Source organism: Xiphophorus couchianus, chromosome 13, assembly GCF_001444195.1.
Source record: "Xiphophorus couchianus chromosome 13, X_couchianus-1.0, whole genome shotgun sequence".
Lineage (NCBI taxonomy): Eukaryota > Metazoa > Chordata > Actinopteri > Cyprinodontiformes > Poeciliidae > Xiphophorus > Xiphophorus couchianus.
Window position 1 is genome coordinate 7,956,599 of NC_040240.1, and position 23,689 is coordinate 7,980,287.

The window sequence follows — 23,689 nt, forward strand, 5'->3', positions numbered from 1 at the left end:
ACACAAAAAATGGAGAAAAATGTGGAATATATAGCTTCCTTTAGACGAATTAATCCCTTTTAAATTAATGATAACAGAAAAACCAGATATAGAATAATGCAACTGTAAAAAAAAGTAGTAAAAATTTGCCATTCACCATAAAAACGTAGTCAAATGAAAAAAAAATACATTCTTCTTAATTTTGTAATGTTGTAAAACATGAAATGTCAAACGATCACTTATTAAGGACACACTGTATTTTTACACACCCAAATTAAGACCCAGTACTAATATTTACCATTGCATTTATGTGCTACAAGAGGAAAAAAAAATCTATTACTATAATCTAATATAAAATATAACAATCTGTTAAACACTGGCATTTATTGGAAATTCAGCTTTTCTTTTTCTGAATCTGTTCTTCTTGATGAAACTTTTTTCTTGAATTAACTTTAATATTTTATATGCATCTTTAAAATTGATATGACGGTTTTAAATTTGAACCTGTAACAAAATAGATAACTAACCGAATACAACTTTTGAAAAATGCTTTTTATCCCGCCCTCCCTCCTCTACTGAAACAAAACAAAGATAAAAACCGATTGCTACATTAGTTTACCAGAATCATCCAAACGCAACACGGAGAGCTGCGTCAGTAAGACGTAAGAGGAATCCGGGTGAATAATGACAGCTCACCATGGTGACGACAGTTCCAGAAAGTTAGAACAACAAATCATCCCTATGCTCGTGGGTTATTTGTTTTATATATAGATATACTTGTCACGTGTCCGTAGAATCAAATTCCAAACAAATACAAGCGTGCTTATTTAAGATTATTTAATCCTCCATCGTCCATCTATGAAATTTGAGATTACTGAAAAAAAATATCTTCAGCTAATTCTTAAATCATATTCAAATATCTTTAATCTCTCCATATTTACAATGCTATGTCAGACCTCGTATTTATTTGATACTTTTACAATCTAACAGCAAGGTACTCTTGGTAAGGTGCTTATTTTTGGATCTACTGTACATTTTTGGATCTTAACTGGCTCAAAGGTTTATCGGCACATCCGCCTGGGACCTTCAGTAATCCCTCAGATAAGTCTGACTGTATCTTTGCTGGAGTTCTGTGGCTCCCTCTAGCGGCAATTTACTTACTTGCAACAGCTTCCCACAACCAACTGTGCAGCACACAAAATAAATACTATTCTTTAAATCTGCTCCGTAACAAGTGTTGTTCATTCACACAAGTTAATCTCAGTGTATTAGAATATCACTAAAAAGTAAACTTATTTCAGTAATTCAAATTAAAAAACTAAAATACTCCTATATTATATAAAATGATTACACACACACAAAGAGATGTATTTCAAGGCATGAGACAAGAGTACAAACGTTTTTTATCTCTATTTTTATTGATGTGTTATCAATACAATCAAGTACTGTAGATTTTGTATAAGCAGACAAACATTTTCAATCAAAAGGAGTGCATTTTATACCCATATTCTATTGCAGAGTGCAAGCAATAGTCATGTATAACAACAACAACAAAAACATACACTACTACATTGTACGTGACACGTAAGAAAATAAACGTTCACAAGTAATCCTTCACAAACAACTCTAGAATGCTAGCTACATGTTACAAAGGCTATTAACTAGTCAATGCTATTAAATACCATTTGTATGTTCTAGGCTTCGGTGGTCAGTTTTGGCATCTCTATTAAATTATCAGTAATGTATAAATATATCTCCATTAATTTCATGTGCAAATGGGAATGGCCGTTTGTGTTTACTGAAAATAAAAACAAACAAATATCCCTTAAAGAACCGAAGCAAAACTGTTGGGATTCTTTTTTTTTTTATTATTTTTCGATTGTCGTTTTTTTTTTTTTCGTTTTTCTTTTTTGTTGTTTAATATAGACAAAAAGGAAACAAGTTCAAATATATAATTTGCGTTTTAGGATCTCACTGACACTTGCTAAATGATTTGCACACAATGCAAACTCAGCAAGCAAGTGACATTGTCTGTAAAAACTTAAGGAAAGAGAGCAATAAGCACGTGTGACTCTCATCAGCGCTTCTTTTGTTCAAAACTAAAAGATGAGTTCGAAAGAACAAAACACACACACACACACACACACACACAAACACACAAAGAAAAAACATACAGCAAAAAACAAGTCTTAGAATGTGATACAGAACCGTACTGAATGATACACAAGCAGTTGTTGGTGTGTTCATGCTATGTGAAGGAAAGGGTAAGTGCGTTGTGTTGGTATAAAATACTGATTAGGCACCATCCTCGCAGTGCTATTCTAGAGCAACTTAAAGGGTTACTGTTTAGTGACAGCATTCTGGATCAATTATGGGGGGAGAAAATCTGTCTAACAGCACACATTCCTTTTAATTGCAGATCTCAATGTTTGGCACAAAGATCATCTTCATTACCTAAGGTGTAAAGCTGTTTTCTTTCAGTGTAACAAGTGTTTGGGCAGCGTAAGCAGATTCTGTTGGATTTCAGAGAAATAAAAGAGCAGACTTAGGCTTTTCTCTTTAACTCAGTGTTCTGCAAAAGTATCGCTGGAACCTTTTCACGTTTCATGCTGGAACCACAAAATCCAATATATTGAAGGTGGAATTCAATGTGTAAGACCATCAGAGAGTACGGGACAGCTGCGAAGACGACAACGGCCCACCTAAAGTGACAGGTCGCAGACATAGAGAGGATTAGTCAAAGAAACAGCCAGGAAGTCCATGGTAACTCTGGAGGAGCTGCAGAGACCCACAGATCAGGTGCAAGAATCCTTTTGACAGGACATGTACTGGCCTTGCAGTCCACAAAAAAGGTTCTTGAAAAAGAAAGCCACAAGAAGTATTAGTACAGACTGCAACAAGCCGAGCAGGGAGGAGACGGCAGTATAACGCTTTGGAGATGCCTTCTTTAAGACCCATTCTTAATGCAGAAGCCGTGGCAACACTTGAAAGTCGACGTTCGCAGACACAGAGCTTCAATTTCTCGATGTGCAAAAAGCTGGTAGAGCATCCCTAGTGTGAATGAAATAATCGCTGTGAAAGGTGGTTCTGCAAAGTATTTCATCTGGAGCGATGAACATAAATCCTTACTATAAAATACACTGCAGGTTTTAGTGACGGTACCAAATGTGTAAAAGTTCAAGGCGTGAATACTTTTGCAAGGCACTGCAAATATGACAAATTTTGCCCCGGCTGGGCACTGTGTGATTTCGCCTGCTAACAGCTACTGAAATCGGCACATCTCAAAAACTGTTTACTTTTCTTGTTTGACTTGGTTCAGCTCAGAGTTTGCAGCAAGCCGTGATTCCGTTTGCATGAGTCAAAACGTAGAAAAACAGCAAATTCAGTGTTAATCATGAATGCTCCTCGATATTATCATCAGTATCTCGTTTCAGCTTTGGCTGTTTTCCATGTCACATGAATCATCTATTTCAGTAGCTATTTCTCTTTCTCCTCTCAGCAGAGACTCGTGATGTAAAACCTCCTGTGGAATTCCTGCCAAAACCCAGAGGGAGCTGAAGCATTCTGATGTTCCGATTCTCAAGCGTTCTTGAGGAGCATTAATGAAATCATAGCGTTTCCAAAGACTTTGTAAGCTTGTTCAAGTTTATTATTATGTTCGTTGAAATATTCATGTCCTGACTTTTGAACGGGACAACATGACGCAGCCAAAAAAAAAAAAAAAAAAAAAACACCACACACATACACCCACACATTTATTGACAGGAAGATCTTCAATGTTTCATCCAGCAGTAGTGAGTAAACACAGAGCTCTTACCTCTGACCTGCTGCCTCTTCTAGAAATAAACTGGGGGTTTGTTAAATGTTACACAGCCTGTATTTCACAACTGGTGAACTTCTGCTGGTCCCTTTTCTTATTTGCTTAGAAAATCCTTATTTATTCAGACTTCTGGACGTACATCACAAGTTGTTAGCACGGCTGGTAAACGTACATAATAATAAATACTCCTCTTACGGATGAAATAATTTGGAAAAAATCCAACCTTCAACTTAACCGGATTTTGTTCAGAGGGGTTAAGAAAAACCCTGTACATAAATAATTGTCTTTAATCTCACCAATGCCAAACCATACAGGGACAATATTGCCATAGTTTGCAATTGTAAGTCGATCAGACTCTGTAGAAGCTCATGTTTTTAGAACTCCACGACCTCCCGTTTACATGTGGTGTAGATTTGATGGGACAAAGCGGGCAGTTATAAAAATGTAAAAGACAACAGAAGAAGCCATTAATTCGAGACAGATGCATCTTAATCTTTATAACATAGGAAATGGAAACAGAATCTCCAAGGTTAGCAAGGCTCCAAAACAGCGGTGTCCAAAGTGCGGCCCGGGGGCCATTTGGAGCCCTTGGAAAAGAGTTGTGCAAATTTAGAAAGCCAGGACAGGTGGTAGATGGAGATGGAGATGTTTTTTTATTTTCAATCTGGGGAAAATTATTTCCGACAAATTAAAATCTTGGAATCAATCTTGGAACAATGGAAATGTTCTCTTGCCTCCTTATTAATTGCATAGTAAATAGAACTGCATCTATACAATGATGCACAAATATGACATTAAATAGTTTATTAAACTCGGCTAAGTACGGGAAATATTTTCAAGAAACGATTGGCACAAATATTATTCTTATTGTTGATAATAGCCAATTGGGTTCTCTATTTTTTCAGCAAAGCTCAAAAGAATCGGCAAATTGGATACCCTTTCTTTTAATTAGCCAGCTGTGCCTCTAAATGATTCATTTATTGTTGAAGAGGTAAAAAAAAATATTACAACATAGTTTTTCTTATTTTAGCTTGTAAGGAATTTCTTTACTAAAGGGTGACTCTTTTTACTTCTAGCAAATAAGCATGATCAATCTAAAGAACGATATTTTTTTTTTCTATAAAACCCAGTTTACAGTGTTAAGCCTCTGTACATATGTTTACTAGAAGTGCCAAAAATCACAGATGGCATAGTCACAGGCATTTTGTTTGAAATTTATCAGCATCTCCAGTTCTGGAGTACACTCAAGCTTTTACCATTTTCACATATTTGTTTTCTCTAATAAGAAGAACGGGACATTTCTGGCATTGTGTTTTGAACTGGTAAGTGATGTAGAATTATTCATTTATAGGAGATCCTTTTCAATCAGATGTATGAAAGATTGAGTATTGGGGAAAACAAAATCTCTTATTGGTGCAATAAGACAGTGCAAATGGGGGAAAAAAAATCAATCTAAGCTAATCTAACAGTAGACAGACTTTACTGTCCATTTGCAGATGCTCTTGTTATACATTTCTTACTGCATGTAAATACAAACTCTATTCACATCCTAATTTGTCTCAAACTACAAAAAACACAGAGAAACTAAGTAGCACCCAGTAGGTTCATATACCAACAAATAATAAAGTATAAATTTCTCTATAGAAATTTAGAAGTTGGGCAAAATAAAAGTGTTGGAGGACCAAATGCCTTGATTTCTTTTCACAGAACAAACTGTGATCTTGTGTTGAAGTGTTACTCTTTGTGCAGGGTTTTTTTTTTTTCTTCAAATAATTATTTAAATTACACACACAGAAGCGACTGCTGCCGGGAAACATGTCTCCCTCCTGCCCCACGTTTTGGTGACCATATTGTCTGACAGTACGTGCAGTCACACGGGAAGGTCTGTTACTCACTCATTACGTGTAAGGCACTTACAAGTCTAAATCCAACAGACAAAAGCGATACTGATGACAAGGTTCAAATAATAACAAAATATGACAATATAATAATTAAAATAATATAGGCTAAAAACATCACAAAATATAACCCAAAACATACATTTGAAGGACATTAAAAGAACACAGTATAACAATCCTTCCCCTGCCTTTTTACATTTCATATAGAATTCACAATTTTTTTTTCAAACAGACTGTTGGAGGTGAAAGAAATAATGCGATTGTAATAATTTTTTTTTATATGTTATGGGTTTTCTTTTGTTTCTATTATGGCTGCAGGTGTCTTGGGTATAGGGCTGATCTGAGTCACAAATATAGGAACTTTTATTTGAAGAAGAAAAGGTTATGTGGGACAGAGCAGGAATCCTGAAAAGGAGGAGTGGATGTACTCGGTAGAGTAAAGGCCGTTTGCTTGATCTGAGGGCATTTGAACCCATACCTCGTCACCTTCTTTAAGCTCTAGGACTGCACTGCCAGATGCTTGGTCCATGTAGCCTTTCTTGTATTCATCATAGGTATAAGTGGCTGGCACATTGTTCTTGTACAAAGCCACCCACAGGCTAGTTCCCTTCACGTGCATGTGGTACGCAAAGTAGTAGACGCCAGATAAAGGAGCGGTGAAGATGCCAGTAGAAGTGCTGTAAGCATTTTGTCCATTATACAGGGTCCTATCAAATTTGATTGGCAGAGAGGAAGGTGGGAATGGTGTGGTGAGAATAGCAGTGAACGCTGGCGCTAGTGAGGCAGAGAGAACTTGAGTGTATGCAGGACCCTTCCTGTCCCCAGGTACTTCTTCCCCACCCAGTCCTGCATCAGTGCCCCCTGCAGCAACAGTTTGGCCATTTCCTGGAGGGCCAGGAGGTCCAGGAGGACCCGGTGGACCAGTCATACCATTAAGCCCAGAAGACCCTGGTTTTCCTGGTGGACCTTGTGGACCCATTGCTCCCTTGTCACCCAGTTTGCCTAACCCTGGAGGCCCTGGAAGTCCAGCTTCTCCCCGTGGTCCAGGGGCACCCTGTGGGCCCATAGGACCCATAGGCCCTTGGAGACCGGGAATTCCAGACTGGCCTCTGGCTCCTGGAGTCCCTATAAAGCCTACCTCACCTTTAGGCCCTGGAGAACCTGTCAACCCTGGATTCCCAGGTTGGCCAATTTGCCCTGACTCACCTTTAGGGCCTGGTTTACCAATAGGACCATTAGGTCCAGAGATGCCCTTTTCCCCTGGGAAACCAGGTCGCCCAGAGATACCACTGGGGCCTTGGTCACCTTTGAGTCCAGGCAGTCCTGGGGGTCCCTTGGGTCCTAGCTCTCCCTTCAGCCCTGGCATTCCATGTTTTCCTGGAAGTCCCATTGGACCTTGAATGCCTTGTGGTCCTGGTTGTCCATCAAGACCTGGCACCCCAATTGGACCAATGATTCCTTGTTCTCCCTTGTCCCCAGGGACACCTGGAAATCCACCATGACCCTTTTCTCCTTTTGGCCCATTTAGACCAGGTTTTCCATAGCCGGGTGCGCCAGGATTTCCAGGATTTCCTCGAGTCCCTTGTTCACCTTTAGGACCCACAGGACCTGGTGTTCCTGGATGTCCATCTAGACCAGGCTTCCCCAACCCAGCTGGCCCAGGAAGACCTTGTAGACCTGGTGGCCCAGGCTGTCCTGGTTCTCCTAGTTTTCCTGGCAATCCTTCATCACCTTTAAATCCAGGCGGTCCTGGTAAACCTTTCTGTCCTGGTTTGCCAATACCTGGAAAACCAGGGGGTCCTGTACTGCCTTTTAGACCTGGTGGGCCCCTGATACCTGGAATTCCTGGTTTCCCATTACCATTCTCACCCTTAAGTCCACGTTCACCTGGTTGGCCAGAAATACCTTTTAATCCTGGCTCACCCCGAGCTCCAGGTGGACCTCTGATACCTGGGAGTCCAGGCTTTCCATTCAGTGATAAACCAGCAGGGCCTGGGACACCAGGGGGCCCAGGAAGTCCACGGGGTCCTGGCTCACCACGAGGTCCAACCTCTCCATTAACTCCTGGCATTCCATTCGGCCCAATCTTTCCTGGAAGACCTGGGAGTCCAGGCTTACCAATTCCTGTAAACCCTGGAGGTCCCTGAGGCCCTGGTTGTCCATTGAGACCTGGTTTTCCCAGTCCAGGCTTTCCTGGTAATCCTGGTGGCCCAGCAGGGCCTCTTGGTCCAGGTTTCCCTTGAGGACCTGGTTCCCCTTTCATCATAGGTGGTATATCTAAAAAACAAAAATCAAGTAGTTAGAGTAATCATTGCTTTCTCTCTTTTTATTTTGCAAAGAACTAAAGCCATTTAAGTTATTCCACAGTGTAATCCTGTTTGCAGCTCTCTTTTACAGTACTTTTATCATACTAATATTGTTCTTACAATAACTGTTTTAGATGTCACACATCTGCTGACACCATGTCAAGATGTTAACATTAAATGAAGTATTTTAAACAATCTTTTTATTGTTTTCTTTTTCATACATATGCAACAACTGACAAGATATAGATTCATTAATATAATATGAATAAATTAATTACAAACAAATTAAGGAATAATATTTGGGATACATGAGCACAATTCATATAAAGACGCAGAAGCCTTAGTAGGAACATTAAATTTCAGATATAAAATCAGAAAGGACCTTTTCGATTGAGGATTTGACTTTAGATTGTTGAAGTGCCTTTCAGTACAACAATCTCTAGAGCTTAAGCTCTGATATTCAACATTTAACTTAGAGCTTTTACTCCCCTCTGCTGGTACTGCATAAGTCTTGAAGCCATTTGTACTTTTGAAATAAGAAACTTGAAATCAAACACATTTTACTAGAAAGCATACCAAAAAACATACTGACAGTAATTTACCAAAGGCTGTTAAACAAAAGCATTGGCCATTCAGAAATTGCTTTCTATATGCACTCAGTGTTTATGGTGACAAAGTTTTGTTCAGTCATTATATTTCTTTATTGATGAATTAAAAAGGAAATTCTAATTTGCAATGTTAATTTGATTAATTAATGTATTTTTCTGAAATACTTTTTAAAATTAATTAACATAATATGGGACATTTAAGATCCGACCTAATTTCTAAGTCTTACCTTTCATTATGTTACATGGTACAGAAGATGATTCTTTTGTTTATTTGCTTTCTTTAGAATTTAATGAGCATTATTTTTATGAAAGACACTTTAATTCAAGAAATGTCTTTTTCTATTTCTGCACGTTCATTTGTTTTGAAAGTCTGCATGTTTGTGAGTCAGGTGACAATATAGGGACGTAGTGAGGACTCTTGACCACTGAGTGGCAGTATAGTCATACATCCTATTTGAACCATTCATCAAAGAGCAGTGTTTAGTTCTCAGGTCTGAGCTCACTATTCACGGAAAAAAAGGAATCCCTGTGGTCTTGTTGATGCTCCTGACAGATCTTTGAAGTTTCAACAGGAGAGTTAGGTGCTAAACGTCACCATCAAACAGTCTCCCCATCTCACTCATCTTTTTTTAACACCCTTTTATGTACTTACATTTGCTTTAAAAACTGGGCCTCTGATTACACTCGCCACCTCTCACATGATCCAGAACTGGTCAGGTACACTTTAAGTCCAATAGTATGCATTTGTTGTACAGTGATGGTTACCACCCATCCCCTCACCTCTATTCTCCTTCCCTTGAGTGTTTTTTTTAAGTAATTTATTTTCTTTCCTGGAAAATATGTGATTAAAAACATTGAAGTAACGGCATCCAGATGGTGTGAGGAACAACTAGCCCCGCTCACTCACTTCAACTAACATTTGGCAATCGGACCTTTAATAGGCCCCTACTGAGCAATGCCAGATTCCAGAGGAGGGATATTTGTGTACGTTGAACATAGGTTTCAAATATTAGGTCTATTTACAGAAAGAGAATAGACCTATTAGGCTGCAGAAGGGCTGTGCGGTCTGTTCCTCTGTGTGGTTTGCAGAACGTGAAAACAAATGATAGTGGAAAGAGGGATCACTTACCAACATAATGTCCCTTGCCCTCTCGAAACGGAGGCCCAACAGGTCCTTTCATCATGGGTTGCATGTACTTCACATGAGGGATGGGGGGGTAACCTCCAGCAAAAGCACGGCCCCCAAGCATCAGCAGCAAGCAGACAGGAGCCAACAGCATGGTCACCGGCATCCCCAGCTTCTCATACACACAAAGATCTGTAGGTGAGAGAGAAAGACAAGTTGAAAACTCGTCCTGGTATAAAGGCTTTCATCTATGAGCTTCGATGAACCTTTTTCAACTCTCTTCCATTGATAAATATTCATCATTTTTTATTTTTAAGTATTACAAATTTCTAAAGTGCATAATACTGCTAAAGTATTTGCTCACTCCTTCAAGTCATTGAATTTGCGTCTAATCACATCCATACTCCCAATGTGAAAAATCAGACTGCTTCTGCTAACATTTATGAAAGAATGACTTGCTCTTAGGAGCTAATGTGAATTACAGTATGTTTAGGTAACAGGGCGCCACCTGGGAACAAGCCAAGTTCTAACAATGTACAATTTTACATAGAATCTGAATCAGAAGAAATATCTAGTGAATTATTGTTTTATGGTTAGAAAGGCCTGGTAGATTACATTTTCATGAGGTCTTAGAAGGGTGAGCAGACTTTGAAGATGATAAGAAACAACTACTACTTGTCACTATAATTAAGTTATGCTTGATATTGTTTCTGATCAAGCGTAAAATTCTGACTGGCCCTTCAAAACTGGTCATTTACGCTATGTTTACTCAAGACTTCTGTCTGGAATCTTTTCGGATGTTGACTGGTGAAAAGTTCCATGTTTAGACAGCATCGCTAAGACATTTAATCTGTTGTTGTTAAAGCCTAAGGCACCAATTGGCACTGTGATTTCAGCATGTTATCGAAGCAAGCATGTGCTTTGGCTACCTTAGCTTCCACCTCACTAACTTCTACCTCGTATAAAAAACGGTAACCCATTTCCAATGAACCAAGTGTTCATGCAACACATACATAGTCCATATCAAATGTTATGTTAGACTGAACAGGTTAAGTAGCATATGCAACACAATGCAATCCGCCATTGTTTTACTTGAGTTTGTTCTTGCATACATAGAACAAACTGCAGCCGTGTGTTCTGCGCACGTGTGCTTTCACGTCTGCGGAGTTCTTCACACCTCCGCGGGGGTGTTCTCGAAAACTCCCACTCAGAGCGGGCTTCAAAAAGTGCCGGTGTCAGAGAGTCCAATCACTGGAGACGTGTAAACGAGTGGCTGGATCTCAACAAAAATGTTTTGGTTTCACTGAAAACCAGCTCTGTGTAAATGTGGCATTGGATAGTAGTAATAACATGCCTGGAAACACATTGCAGAAAACTGGATAACTGGGTCAATAAGAGGTCAGAAAATAAGAAAGTTTGGTAAACTACTAGTAAAAACCACTTTAAAAGATCGCAATATAATCTGGGTCATTGGAAAATAGATGCCGTGAAATGAGTGGTGGCTGAGGAGCCTTATATCATGACTGCCATGTTTCTAATTCCCTAAGTTTCAAACTCAAATATATTTACACAGACTTCTTTCCATTCAGTATGTAGCTTACGTTAACAGCAGCATGCTTTTATTTTTATTTTTCTAACTGAACCGGCAACAGGGACAACTTTAGATATTAATGATCTTAGGCATCCACAGTATGCATTTCTGTCAACTCAAATTAACCTCAGGTAAAGACGGCCACATTGCCTTTGGCCAAATATTTTTACAGCCACGGCCCTATGTTCACAGGAAAACCACCTGAGGACACTTGGCATGTTTTTGGTCCTAAAAAACATGCAATATTAAGTGCGCGCAACTGGATTCAACCTGCAAAACCAAGATGCATTCCAAATCCAACTCTACCCCCAAGCTTTTAAGCCCTGTTTGGGATAAAGAGTTAGGTTTTTAATGATTTGGAATGCAAAATGTATTTTGAGGCTCAGACTAACTGCATATAAATGCCAACCATATCACCACTTTATTAGGCAAGGAAATTCTGTAAATGTGGTTAATTTTTATTGCATAGCAAACATTTTTACATAGAGGTTTATTGAGGCAATTAGCACGCAGCTGTGCTGTACTTTTACAGCGCTGTATAACAAGTTTGCAAAAGACAGGTGATGAATATTTGAGTGGAAAAGACAAAATTAAGCAGAAACACAGAGCGTTCTAACATGTTTTAGTGAAGGTACGCAACAAATACAATAAACCAAATAATCGCCTTGCATAAAGGGTTCATTAAGTACTGCTGGAAACGACACGAGGAAAAATAATGCTAACAGGAAGTCGTCCATCCATCCATCCATTTTCTAACATTCTTGTCCCTAGTGGGGTCGAGAGGGGTGCTGGTGCCTATCTCCAGTTAACGTTCCGAGTGAGGTTCACCATGGACAGGTCACAGGAAGTCGTGACAGTCAAAAATTAAAGTTTGACACATAATTTGACTCACCAAACATGTGACGGAAGGTGCTCAGATCATATTAGACCAAAATTAAATACTCCAGTCAATATGCAAAATGCTACGTGTACAAGAAAACTAACAATGAACACCTCACTCAACGCACCGTCCCCACTTTGAAACATGGTGGTGGCAGCATCGTGATCTGAGGATTTCTAAACTTGCCGCTGGGATGGAAGTCTGTCTTCCACTGGGATAATAGCACTCAACACTCTGTCAGAGCTACAACAAAATGATTTAGATCAAAGTGTACTCACGTCTTACAATGGCCCAGTCAAAGACCAGGGCTAAGTCCAAATCGGTATGTGTTGTAAAATTTTTACAAGACTATCCTTTAAGAGTTTTCTTTGCAAAAATAATGCAGAAAACATATTTTTAAAGATGATCCTCTACTTTCGTTGTTCTTCTACATAAAGTCCCAATCAAAACACACTGAGTTTTACAGTTGTAATGTGACAAAATGTGAAAAAGTTCCACTCACACAAATAAATATTTCACACCACTCTATATTTGTCACCGCATTCCTCTACGGTATACATGCATGTCAGTACATGTGTGTGCAGTAGCAGCATCAGATTTCTCTTTCTATGAAATTGGGTAATTTATAGAGGGAAGAAGGATCTTTCTCTCCTCAAGTAATTGTGAGACGGTTACTTCCACAGCGTTTGTGGTTGTCATTTCCTTGTTTTCCTCTCAGCACGAGAGAGAAAAGTTTGCGCAATGAACGTCTGCGCCGAGGCGCAGCGTTCATATGAGCATAAGTTGACATCTTCTAATTTGACAATTACATCTCATTACACAAAATGGTTAATTGGCAACAGGATTGGAAGTAATTTGGGAATTCATGGCACGCTTTAAATCACAAGCACTTAGAAAATGAGGTGTGTTCATTGGCACCACATGTGCTGAGATTAGCCTGAAGTCTGCGATTTCTTTTGGGAACTAAAGCTAGATAGCCCAAATTCTTGATTTACGGCCATTTACCAAAGAATTCCTTTAGCTGTATATTTGAGATTCATCATAAATATCTGTAACTCGTGTTTGTTTATGCATTTTGGAGACTACAGATCTTCACTCGAAAGAAACATGAGGAATGCAAAGAAAGAGATGTTAAGAAAAATAAATAGGAGAAGGCAGACAGTATTAGTGAGACAGTGTTTGGTGGCTGGCCGACTTTCTGGCTGGCTGGCAAGGAAGCTTGTCTGGTGTGGGGGCCTGTGGTTTCAGCGCAAATGCGCAGCAATTTAAGAGGCAGGTCTGAATGCCCGCTGTTTTGCAAGGAAAAGAGTTGAAATCTAGAGAGAAACAGCATCTTCAAACCTTATAGACAAAGAAAAATTTCAATGCATTGAAATGTTCTGGGAAAAAAAACGTTGTTAAAATTTTTTTGTGTTTTTTTTCTGTACCAAACCACTTGTGTGACAACATTGGCATCATTTTTTTTTTTTTTTTTGATAATTCGGCGTTTTCATTCATTTTGTTCATCTGAGGTGTAGGAACTTCCTCTTTCCCTGGGTTAGAAATATGATTCTAACTCATGAAAATGTCTTGATAAGAGCCATTGATTTATATTTTTGCCCAGTGGTGGTTCTTACATAAACAGTGCAGTGGGCGAGACCCACCTTCAGCCAATCTCTAAACAATCCAAAATTACAGGAGGCCATTTCTAATACTGCTCTTGGCAACTGCCTATATGGCCGATAGCCAAAAGCACAACTGGCAATTGACAGCAAACCTTCACCTCAGCCCAAAATGTATTTTTTAAAATCCTTCCTCCCACCATCTATGACCAGTAACAGCCTGCTGAAGATAAACATCCCTACAGCATGGTATTAAAACATTTGCGTTCAGGGTGACGTCCAATGTTGTTTCATGCTGTTTAAAGTGTTTCGTAGATTAGTTATAGAGATCAGCAGTCTCTTAATAGGTTGCACTGGATTTTGTTTTGTATCAGAGTGAAGGGGACTAAATAGAGATGAACACCAAACAACTCTGTTGGTTTGTCACATAAAATCCAAATAAAATACATTGGGGCTTGTCACTGTAACATGAGAAAGTATGAATAAGTTCAAGAGATATTTACTTCAGTATGTGAAAAAAAACAAACTGCCACAGTGTAGTCCAAAATATTGAAGTAGACCATAAAAGGTTGAAGATAAACCTCTACTTGTTCAGTAAACCTCACAGACCTATATCTAGAAACCACCTGACATTGACGTGATGCCTGCAGTTATCACCTTTCATGAACGTGAGTTATGCGGCTCTGGTGCAATGTCTTAAAAAGCGCAGGAGGGCTGCAACAACTACCGAAGCATGAGCGGCAGCTTCCAAACCGTAATTTAGCAGCACCTCAAGAGGTCTGACATGCCAGAGAGACACAGACAACCCCGACGACTGAAGCCAAGCACTCGCTGCGCCATCTACCCACTAATGAAATGAACAGCGGCGGAGAGGTTTGACCCAAGGAGCAGGGCCTACGTTTACCCCCTAAGCCGTACATGTGCCGGTCCAGACTGCCAGACGTTTCCCAAACCACGTGCCACAGAGAGATCACAAATAAACCCAAGCGTGAGGATCTGGCGTCACGGTCAGGAAGAGGAGGTGCTTGTTTTGCGGTGAAAATACGAGCCTGCACGAGCGGACGGAACGGCACCTCAACGTTGTACGTTGCGTGAGGTCAACTTTTACAAAACGACAGAATACAACAATCGGGTCGAGCGGTGCTTGAATAGTTTTGGTTCCAACCACAGACCTCGGAGAGAACCAAACTTTAATTCTGACAAAACTTTGAGCTGATTCATCCAATTCTGATAAACCTCAGCCACAGCGGTGACCATAATGAATTCTCACTCAACCATGAACCCACACGGCTGGCAGGCGGCTTCTCAACCACCGCCACCTTCTTTCACCAAACTTTCCCCCTCCTTGCAAATATCTAAAGCAAACCAAGAGAGGCGGAGGGAGCCGTTTTCACACGCATAAAGAGCACTGGCTCAGTCTAGACATAACAGCATTTACAGGTTCTAAATATTTTCACTAAGAAGGCAAGCACACGTGCACGATGCCAAGAAAAGCCTTTAAACTTAAAAAGGGGCTCAAACGTCTGCTGGCAAGAACACATGAAATTACCGCTTCTGGAGGATGTTTACTCAGCTGTTTTATCTTGTAGAAAAGAAAATCCCAGACATGACACAAACGTGTGTTTTTTTTTTTCTCTATCAGCCAAACATTCTGTCTTTTAAAAACATGTCTTAAAAAGATCTTTGAATTTTAAATTAATTGCTTTTTTAGGCTCAAGTGTAGAAACTTGAAGAATAACATGACTAGTCATTTGACACGTATCTTTTGGCTTTTGTGGCAGCTTAAATGCTATGAGATATGGCTTTTACCATAAAAAATAAATAAAACATATTCAATCTGCAGTATATCATATGAATATCTCACACAAAAGATACGATAGCATATTAACACCACATAAAAATGTTCATATCTGTAAATTACAACTTCAAAGTATTTCATTGGTATAAAGCAGTACTCTGCAACCTGCAGCTATGGATTAATTAATTAATTAATTAATTAGACCCTGCAAAATGGCTCTTAACACCATAGGTGAAAAGATAAACATAAAGGTAACAAAATACATAGTCTTAGCTGTTTTTCATGCGTTCTCATGCAACATCTGCATAGCATTTCCACAACAGAATGGAACAAATGGTTTACGTCATACCAAAGGTGCACATTTGTGTTAAATAACTTGGTAAATCCCTTCAGAGGTCACGTAATTAGTAAATAGAGTCGATAAATGCAGTTTGTCTGTGAAGATAGAAAATTCCTACGTGAACAATCTGACTAGGGTTACGGAAGAACAGGAAAAAATGCAGCCTGTATGTACAAAGCTTGTCGAGACTTAAGCCAAAACACGTTCAACTGTTCAGCAGTGAAAGGTGGTTCTGTCTAAATACAAATGCAATTTTTTTTAGAATTTCATTTGAAAAGGATTTGAAAAGCAAAGTTTGATTTTCCTTCTCTTTCACCAAGATGTTGGACTTGTGTTGGCCTATCATATCATGTCTTAGTAAAATGCACACATTTTTGTGGTTGAGATGTGACAAAATGTGGAAAAAGTTAAATACTTGCGAAGCACGGTAAATTTTGCAGAAAAACATCTTGTTCTAGATCGTTTCCACTTTGAATTCCAACCATAAAATTGCAACTGGTTTAAAACCCCCAGGCTGCTTGCTGGCCATACCATCAAGCTGACGTGTCTGAATTACACTTGTGCAACATTATGGTCTGCGGTGGGATGCATATTTCATTCCTTAAAAAACAAAAAAATAACTTTGTCATCACCAAACCTAGTTTTGAATGATGAATAATTGCATTTTGTAGAAATAATGAATGTCATCTCTCTTTGGAATGAATTGAAATTTGCAATTTAGAACCATTTTTTCTTACTGATCATCTGTCACATATGTGATTTTCATTTCTTCAAAATAGATGCTAATTATGAGTCCAGTTTAGTTTTGCTTTTTATGGAAATCAGCCTTCAGTACAATTCTTTTTCTAACTCGGTTTTCTCTTTGTTTGCCCGTCTCTGTACACACTTGTTCCATTTTCTTTCAACATCCTTCTGTGCTCTACCTGTAAATAAACTGCAATGTACATAAATACATCCGAGAAGGCCTTTTGCCTACACAAACTGCATCCTTCGCCAAAGATTTCAAGAGATCTTCAAAATGTGAATACTTTCACGATCTTAACAAATTCTACGCACACGAGAAGTGCTGCGTTAGCACATGAAGAAATAGAAATGATCTTTGCAACCATAGAAATTCAGACGTAAAACACTTCATAATCAGCCACTTTCAAATACTGATCAACACAAACTGAAATGTGAAACTGTCTTTTCTATTTAATAGAATGATTACATATTCGAAAGCTTTAATATTAAAACTGCTCAATATCAGGAGATCATATTTTGTCAATAATAATAGTTTGTTGACATTTTTGGTAGCTTCATAGAAGTAATGTATTTTAAACTGTGCAGCATACATTGCTACTTCTTTCCTGAGATCCATCTCCGATTGGTCGATCAGAGCTTCATGATAACTCCTTCCCTGAATATTGTTTTTTTTTTTCAAAGTGCCTTGAAATTAGTTTGTGTATCATGTCATTTGCCTCAGTAATAAAGAATTTCGATCATTTATGGAAATAAGTAGCCATAGCAACTAAATGTCTGCAGTAAGTTAAATGAACTGTGTGTGATTTTTGTTTTTCAGATGTTATGTTTTCTCCTATTTCAATCACTTATATTTCTGATGGACAACTCAGATGGGATATGACAGAAGATGAGACGAGTCGAATGAAAATATATCTCAGCTTTCTAGTGCAAGTCGATATCAATTTTTTTAGTCAATATCACATAGCCACATTTCTTTACATAAAGTTGTGAGTAGATTAAATATCCGTTATATTAAGTCATTAGTTGCAGCACAAAATGTTATCATAGTAGATGCAAATTAAAGGTGAATTAATCTTGTGGCAGTCAGCTCTGCTTTTACCTGAAAGACTTGTGTATTTAAAAAAAAAGCAATAATATGATAAACAGAAAGGAGAAAAGTCTAGAACTTGAAAAGTATTTTGAGGTTTATTTGGCGTCTGCCTCATTTCAATGAGGTAATTCTTCCCTCAGCCTGATGAGCACTTGGAGGTGTCAGATCGTGGCCTATTATTTGAGCTGTGGTTACAAGTCCCTGTGTCTTTGAATCCACTGCATATTTCTCCACATTATAAAATAATCACCAGAGAAACAGACTGACCATAACACGACCATGATTGCGTGCAAAGGTGGCCAAAAATCTGCATGCATAATGCGAAATTAACATCTGTTATTTTAGGTGGCAGTGGTAAATTTCAGGTTTTGTTTGGTTGCTGTTCAGGAAAATTATTATTTTTTTCTCTCTGCCAGCAAAAAAACCCCAAAAAAAACATCTCCTGCCTAAAGCGGTTTTGTTTCCCTTAAATCATTAGTTAAGTAAACTGGAGTAAAAGTAAGGCATATTGTAAAGCAAACTGAAGTAGGATATGTCATAGGGAACATTAAAAAGCTCCTTTTTGCTTTTCTGAGACTGTCCTCTCTTCCAAAAACAGTTCCATGGGTGGTTCATTCATTCCAAGATGACTTTAATGACTTGCAATAACATTCAAAGCATATGAAACCGCTTTGTTTTTTTGTTCTTTTTTCCATACCTTTTTCAATTATTTTTGAAATATTAGGTTTTAATCCCATCCAAGTAGCTTTATTACCTAAATCTAACAAGAAGACATAAGTCTGTTCTCAGTTTGTGGGCGTGCGCAGGCGTGTGTGTGCGTGTGTGTGTGTATGCTGGGATGCCACCAAGGCAACCAACCAACCAGAACAATATCCAATGTCTGCTTCAAGATATGCCAAAACTAGCCTTGGATATCAAATAGTCTCAGAGCTCATGCTTATTTGCTTTGGCAGAATGTGTCTGTCAAAATTCATCATCAGATATTTTTTTCTTTTACACGCTCGATTTTAAGTCACATGCCGTGTTTGGTCTGATTGGATGAAGGTCGGTGTTCTGACATCCAGAGGGATCTTAGGAAAATCAAAAGGGAACTAGGATGATTTCAGAGCAACTCAGATTTGTCTGGGAATGTCAGGTTGTGCCAAATTGAGCACAAATTCCACGTAGGTTTTAACTTTAGCTAATCAGACGTTAATAAAACAACTTTACTCTCAGGTGTAGAGTAAAAGTGCAATGTGTTAGGCTTTCTTATGTTGAACCAAAACACTACTTTTTGACATTCCTAAATGCCAAAAGCAATTTTGACAAAATTAGTCATTTAAACCAAAATTACCAGGGTTTATTTAAGGCTTAAATTTTATAGACGTACTGCATTTTATTTAAGTTATACATATGTAACTTAAGAGTGTATGTTTCACAGGATTTTCTTAATTTTCTCACATTTAAACCCATGTAGCCTAAACTCAAGTGTGACAGCAGTCTTGCAATAGCAGCCTGCAAATGGCATTCAATTGCATATACCTGCTTCTGCAGCTCACATCGATTCGGACTATAAACACCTAACACCCAGTAAAAAGGGTAAAATGAGTAGAACCAAGTGACTTCAAAGAGATAGCACATGTGGACCATCCTCATGTTTTTCTGTCGTTTAGCAGGCGAGAAATAGACAAAGGTCAAGAGACATTCAAAGAAGCATGAGCTCATGTCAACTGATTGAGTAGTAAAACTGTAAGAAAACGAGAGGAGTAAAGTGTATAAAATGATGAAAGTTTGCAGAAAGAGAAAAGATGGGAGAAGGTCAAATTCAAGGTTGTTATTTGCTCGATGACTTCATTAGATGGAACATGCTGTTAATACCACTGGGAGTAAATTTGAGTGCAGAACCAGACATGCTAATAATTAAATAAGGGTTGATGCACTGTGCAGATGAAAGTTTTTGAGCACAGGATGAAAGGTGAAGCAGTCAAAGTAAGGCAGAATTACTGACACAATACCGGATCTCTGGGGTCTCACACATGTTACATGTTACACAATTACGTGTTTCAGGCCAGTAAAAAGGCATCCAGTTCATTGTATTCACCTGACTGATATCTGTCGCATTGCCAGTTCATGCTCTGTCATCTCAACTTTTCTGCAGATTGAGTTTGCGCAGCGTGGAAAGTTACCCCTGGTCCAGGAGGTGGTGGGTTCGCAACATGCACAACAAGAAGGAGGATTGTGACTGAGAAAAACAAAAAAAAAAGCGAGAGTCTCCAGGTAAACACAGACATCTGCAGATTTCTTCCTGCCCCAGCAGTGCACCTCAACTCTATACAAGCCCCTGATTAGGTAATCGAGAGAAAATAGTAGAAAAACAATCTTATAAAGGCCCCTGTGCTTAAACCTTTTCAAGGCAATAAATATTCTGTCTTTCATTGACTCAAGACTCACTGGCAAACTTTCACAGGCACAAAAACTGACATTAAGTTTTCTTTGTTGTTTTTTCTCGTCCAGTGAAAAATAAGAAGTTGATGCATTGATGCAGACTTATGTCTGGACGACTTTGTTATGAAGGGAGTTGTGTGTTAGAGAGCACTGAGGAGATGACCTCACCTCACCAGTGGGAAAACTTCAAGGGCATCCAGGAATCCGATCTCCTGTAAATCAGTATGATTGCCTTCTCGTCGTGCCATACAGGTCACCTCTGGCAAATTCAGGGCCTTTCCACCCCGAATCCCCTCTCCAATTTCCTCCTCTCTCTTCTTTAAGCGTCCTGCTCTCCACACACAGCCCGTTGCTGGTGTGAATGCTCCTATTGTGTGCTGCCAAAAAGGGCAACACTTGGTGATTCTGTTCCTGCAGTTAACTTAGATGTACCAGCAAAAAGGTGGGGAGGGAAGAACTTAGAAGAGCAGAAGGGGAAAGAATGTGTACATCAGCTCATTTAAATTCTTCAACGTATGACATAGAAGTAATAAGATTGTGTTTTCCAAATCACTCCAGAACAGAGATTTTGGTCACTTAAAAGTATGAACTAATAAGAGACTGAATAACTCTCCTACAACTGGTCAAGAAAGATTATAATATTTGCTAAATCGCTTCAGTGTAGTTTACTTGAAACAGAAATTTGAATTTTCTAGAAACACTTCTTGAACAAACTTTTAGTTCCAAAAAGGCAACACACATTAGGTAAGTATGGCAACTCCTAATATACATGTCCCTGCAATACACACTATGCCCATCCGTCAAAAGTAAATGTTAAGTGAATCAGCACTGAATGATCTTACTCAATAAAAGCTAAGAAAGTGTGCAATGTAAAATCACAACAAAATCCCAAAAGTGTTCCAGTCAGTGTTTTGTATTGAAGAAAATCCGAGCTCATCCCACTTCCCCATGCTAGAGATTTTAGTTTAACAGTAATAATAAAGTTATCTTTAAAATGAATCACTCAAGTGATATCAAGGCCCAACAGTAGACTTAAGTGTCAATAAAATAAATCTGGTTGTGTGTGTTGTTTTTGTCTCATGCAAACTTTGCTTTAATTCTACTTTTTTCTATCTAATCATAAGAAATCATAGTCAGTCAGAGAGATTCATGAAACAAGAAAAGCAGGTTTCCTGGAAAAAGAGGAAGTTTCCAGCCTGCAGATTTATAAAAATAGCTGAGACTATTCCTTAGTTTAAAGTATGAAAGTTTTAAAGAATGAAATCTAAACATTATTAGTAATTGGATAAGATTCAAAGTAAAATACTTATATGAATATTGGTTTACTTGTAATAATACACTTATATTTGTGGGAACTACAAGAAAAACAAGTAACTGTAACTTTAGTAGTAAATAATTAGAATCATGTATTATTCTTGGTTTCTTTTCAGAAAAACATCTGTAATAACTCACATTAAGATTATAATAAGAATAATTAATAAGTTATGGTTATAAAATCATAAATGAATGATAGATCAGAGAAGCTGAAGAAAATAAATGTGATATAAGTTATGGTTATAAAATTATAAATGAATGCTAAATCAGAGAAGCTAAAGAAAATAAATGTGATATAAATGTGATTTTGACATTAAACTTGAAATGGTGTAAGAAGGTGTAACTGCAATTAAACATCACTGATATGTTGGAGGTAGAGAGTAGGTGAAAGGTTGTGCAGGCAAGGGACACAGGAGGTTGAGCAACCCTGAGACATTGGCACAGACATCAGGAAATGTCTGTAAGACAGTGATGGATATGAGATCATCTGTCTAAGCAGACAGCAGGCGCACCAGGGGGGTGGATGAACCCTATATAAGGTGAGTGCAAAAGAGGAACCGTTCGTTGGATCCTCCGGGCAGCTTCGAGCCAAGATCGAGATGGACAAAGAACTCTGCAGCTGAAGAAGAGCCGGGGCCACGGAGCCGGAGACTGTCCTGCACATGGAGACCAACCCGTCTGGCCCACAATCTGTGGCTTCGAATCGCACTTCTCTCATCGGCTGGGTTCTGACCCCAAAGACAAAGATGAAGACAAAGACAAGGAAGAAGAACTGGTGCCTTTTTTCCTGCCAGCACCAAGTCCTGTGTGACCTCAGCATCCATGCGGAGAGGAGGCTCATCAGACCTGCGGAGATCCTGGCCTTCATCGATCAACATCTTCCTCCTGTTGCAACACCTTCTTCATCATCGTGCCAGGTCTGGGGTTCGAGGCGCCAAACTCCGTCCGTCTCTCTCAAAGGTTCCCTTTTTTAGTTCTCAGTATCAGCAGTAGGGAAAGATAGACTAGATGATTGATTTTACTTATTTGATTATTTCTGCTACTGAATTAAGCTGTACTGACCCTTGCAAAAATGCCTTACTAATAAAATATTTAGCATAAAGAAAATCTAAAAGATGTTGTGGACATTCAGTTAATGAGTCACCTTAAAGTTCTTTGATGGTTGTAAAATAGCTGTGATGTTTGATTCTGGAGAGGAAGAGGTGGAAAATGTTTTTAGGTTGCTGGTAGCCCATATTTAAAACCTCATCCTTGGGACTCGACCGAGTCACTAAAACCTACCTGGTTCAATAACAAATGCAAGTTGCAAAATAGAGAACGAGCGACCGTTAACAGGTGTGCTCTGTGAAACTAGTTGGCTGTAGGCTGCTCAGTCTGGCTAATTCACAGGGGGAAGAAGGGTGGGACACCTGGATGTAGGCCGTCAGATAACCAGGCGAATCGTTTCTCGAAACCAGCTTAAACAGAGTTTACTTCAGTTCTGGACAGGGTAAATCCCAGCAGATTTAGGAAACTCAACGGACCCGTTAGACGGAGAGCTGGTAGCACATCTCCCCTCTCAGAAGAGGAAGTACGAGAGTGAGAGAGTAGAGACAGAAAGGAGGGGGGGGGGTGTTGCGCAACAACAGTCAGGAAAGAGAAGGAAAATATCAAAAATGATAACCTCTATTCCATAAAATAGTTGAATCTGTAAAATGCTGGTGTGTTATCATTTCTAGCATACCCTGAAGAAGCCCACAGAATTGTTGTGACAGAAATGTAATAAGTCAGAGACGCAATTCTGATTGCTTTTTTCAGCATTTAATGTAAAAAGAAGCAAGATGTGCACATGTTGCTGTCATGGCAATATAATATTTACCTGGATTCAAAGCTCAGATTATGAATGTTTTATACAGAACTGTTCTTGTTATCAACTGGCAGACAGTACAGACATCATGTTGTCTGATCCGGACCCATAAAAATCAGTTTTCCACAGAACAGACCAGAAAATATAACAAGCCAACATGTGACAGGAGCTCATACAACTTTTTTATAGAACGCATCATTTTAATCTTACTTTACCCAAAAGTAATGAATTCATTTATGAATCATGGACTTTTAATCATGGACTCTAGTTGTCATGAACACATAAGTTGGAAACAAGCTGTCATGTAAACTGTCCACAGTTTTC

At 38.8% G+C, this 23,689-nt stretch overlaps 1 protein-coding gene across 1 annotated transcript in view; it reads right to left on the reverse strand.

The window, feature by feature from the left end:
- Positions 1–1,385: 1,385 nt before the first annotated feature.
- The window catches only part of col8a2 (collagen, type VIII, alpha 2), a 51,763-nt gene continuing 29,459 nt past the window's right edge, over positions 1,386–23,689 (reverse strand). Inside the window, exons 2-3 of the mRNA XM_028035478.1 lie at positions 9,741–9,929; positions 1,386–7,974 (exon numbers count right to left, since the gene is read on the reverse strand). Of these exons, the coding sequence (XP_027891279.1) occupies positions 6,080–7,974; positions 9,741–9,903 (2,058 nt within the window). The 5' untranslated portion in view covers positions 9,904–9,929 and the 3' untranslated portion in view covers positions 1,386–6,079. The remainder of the gene's footprint in view (positions 7,975–9,740; positions 9,930–23,689) is intronic.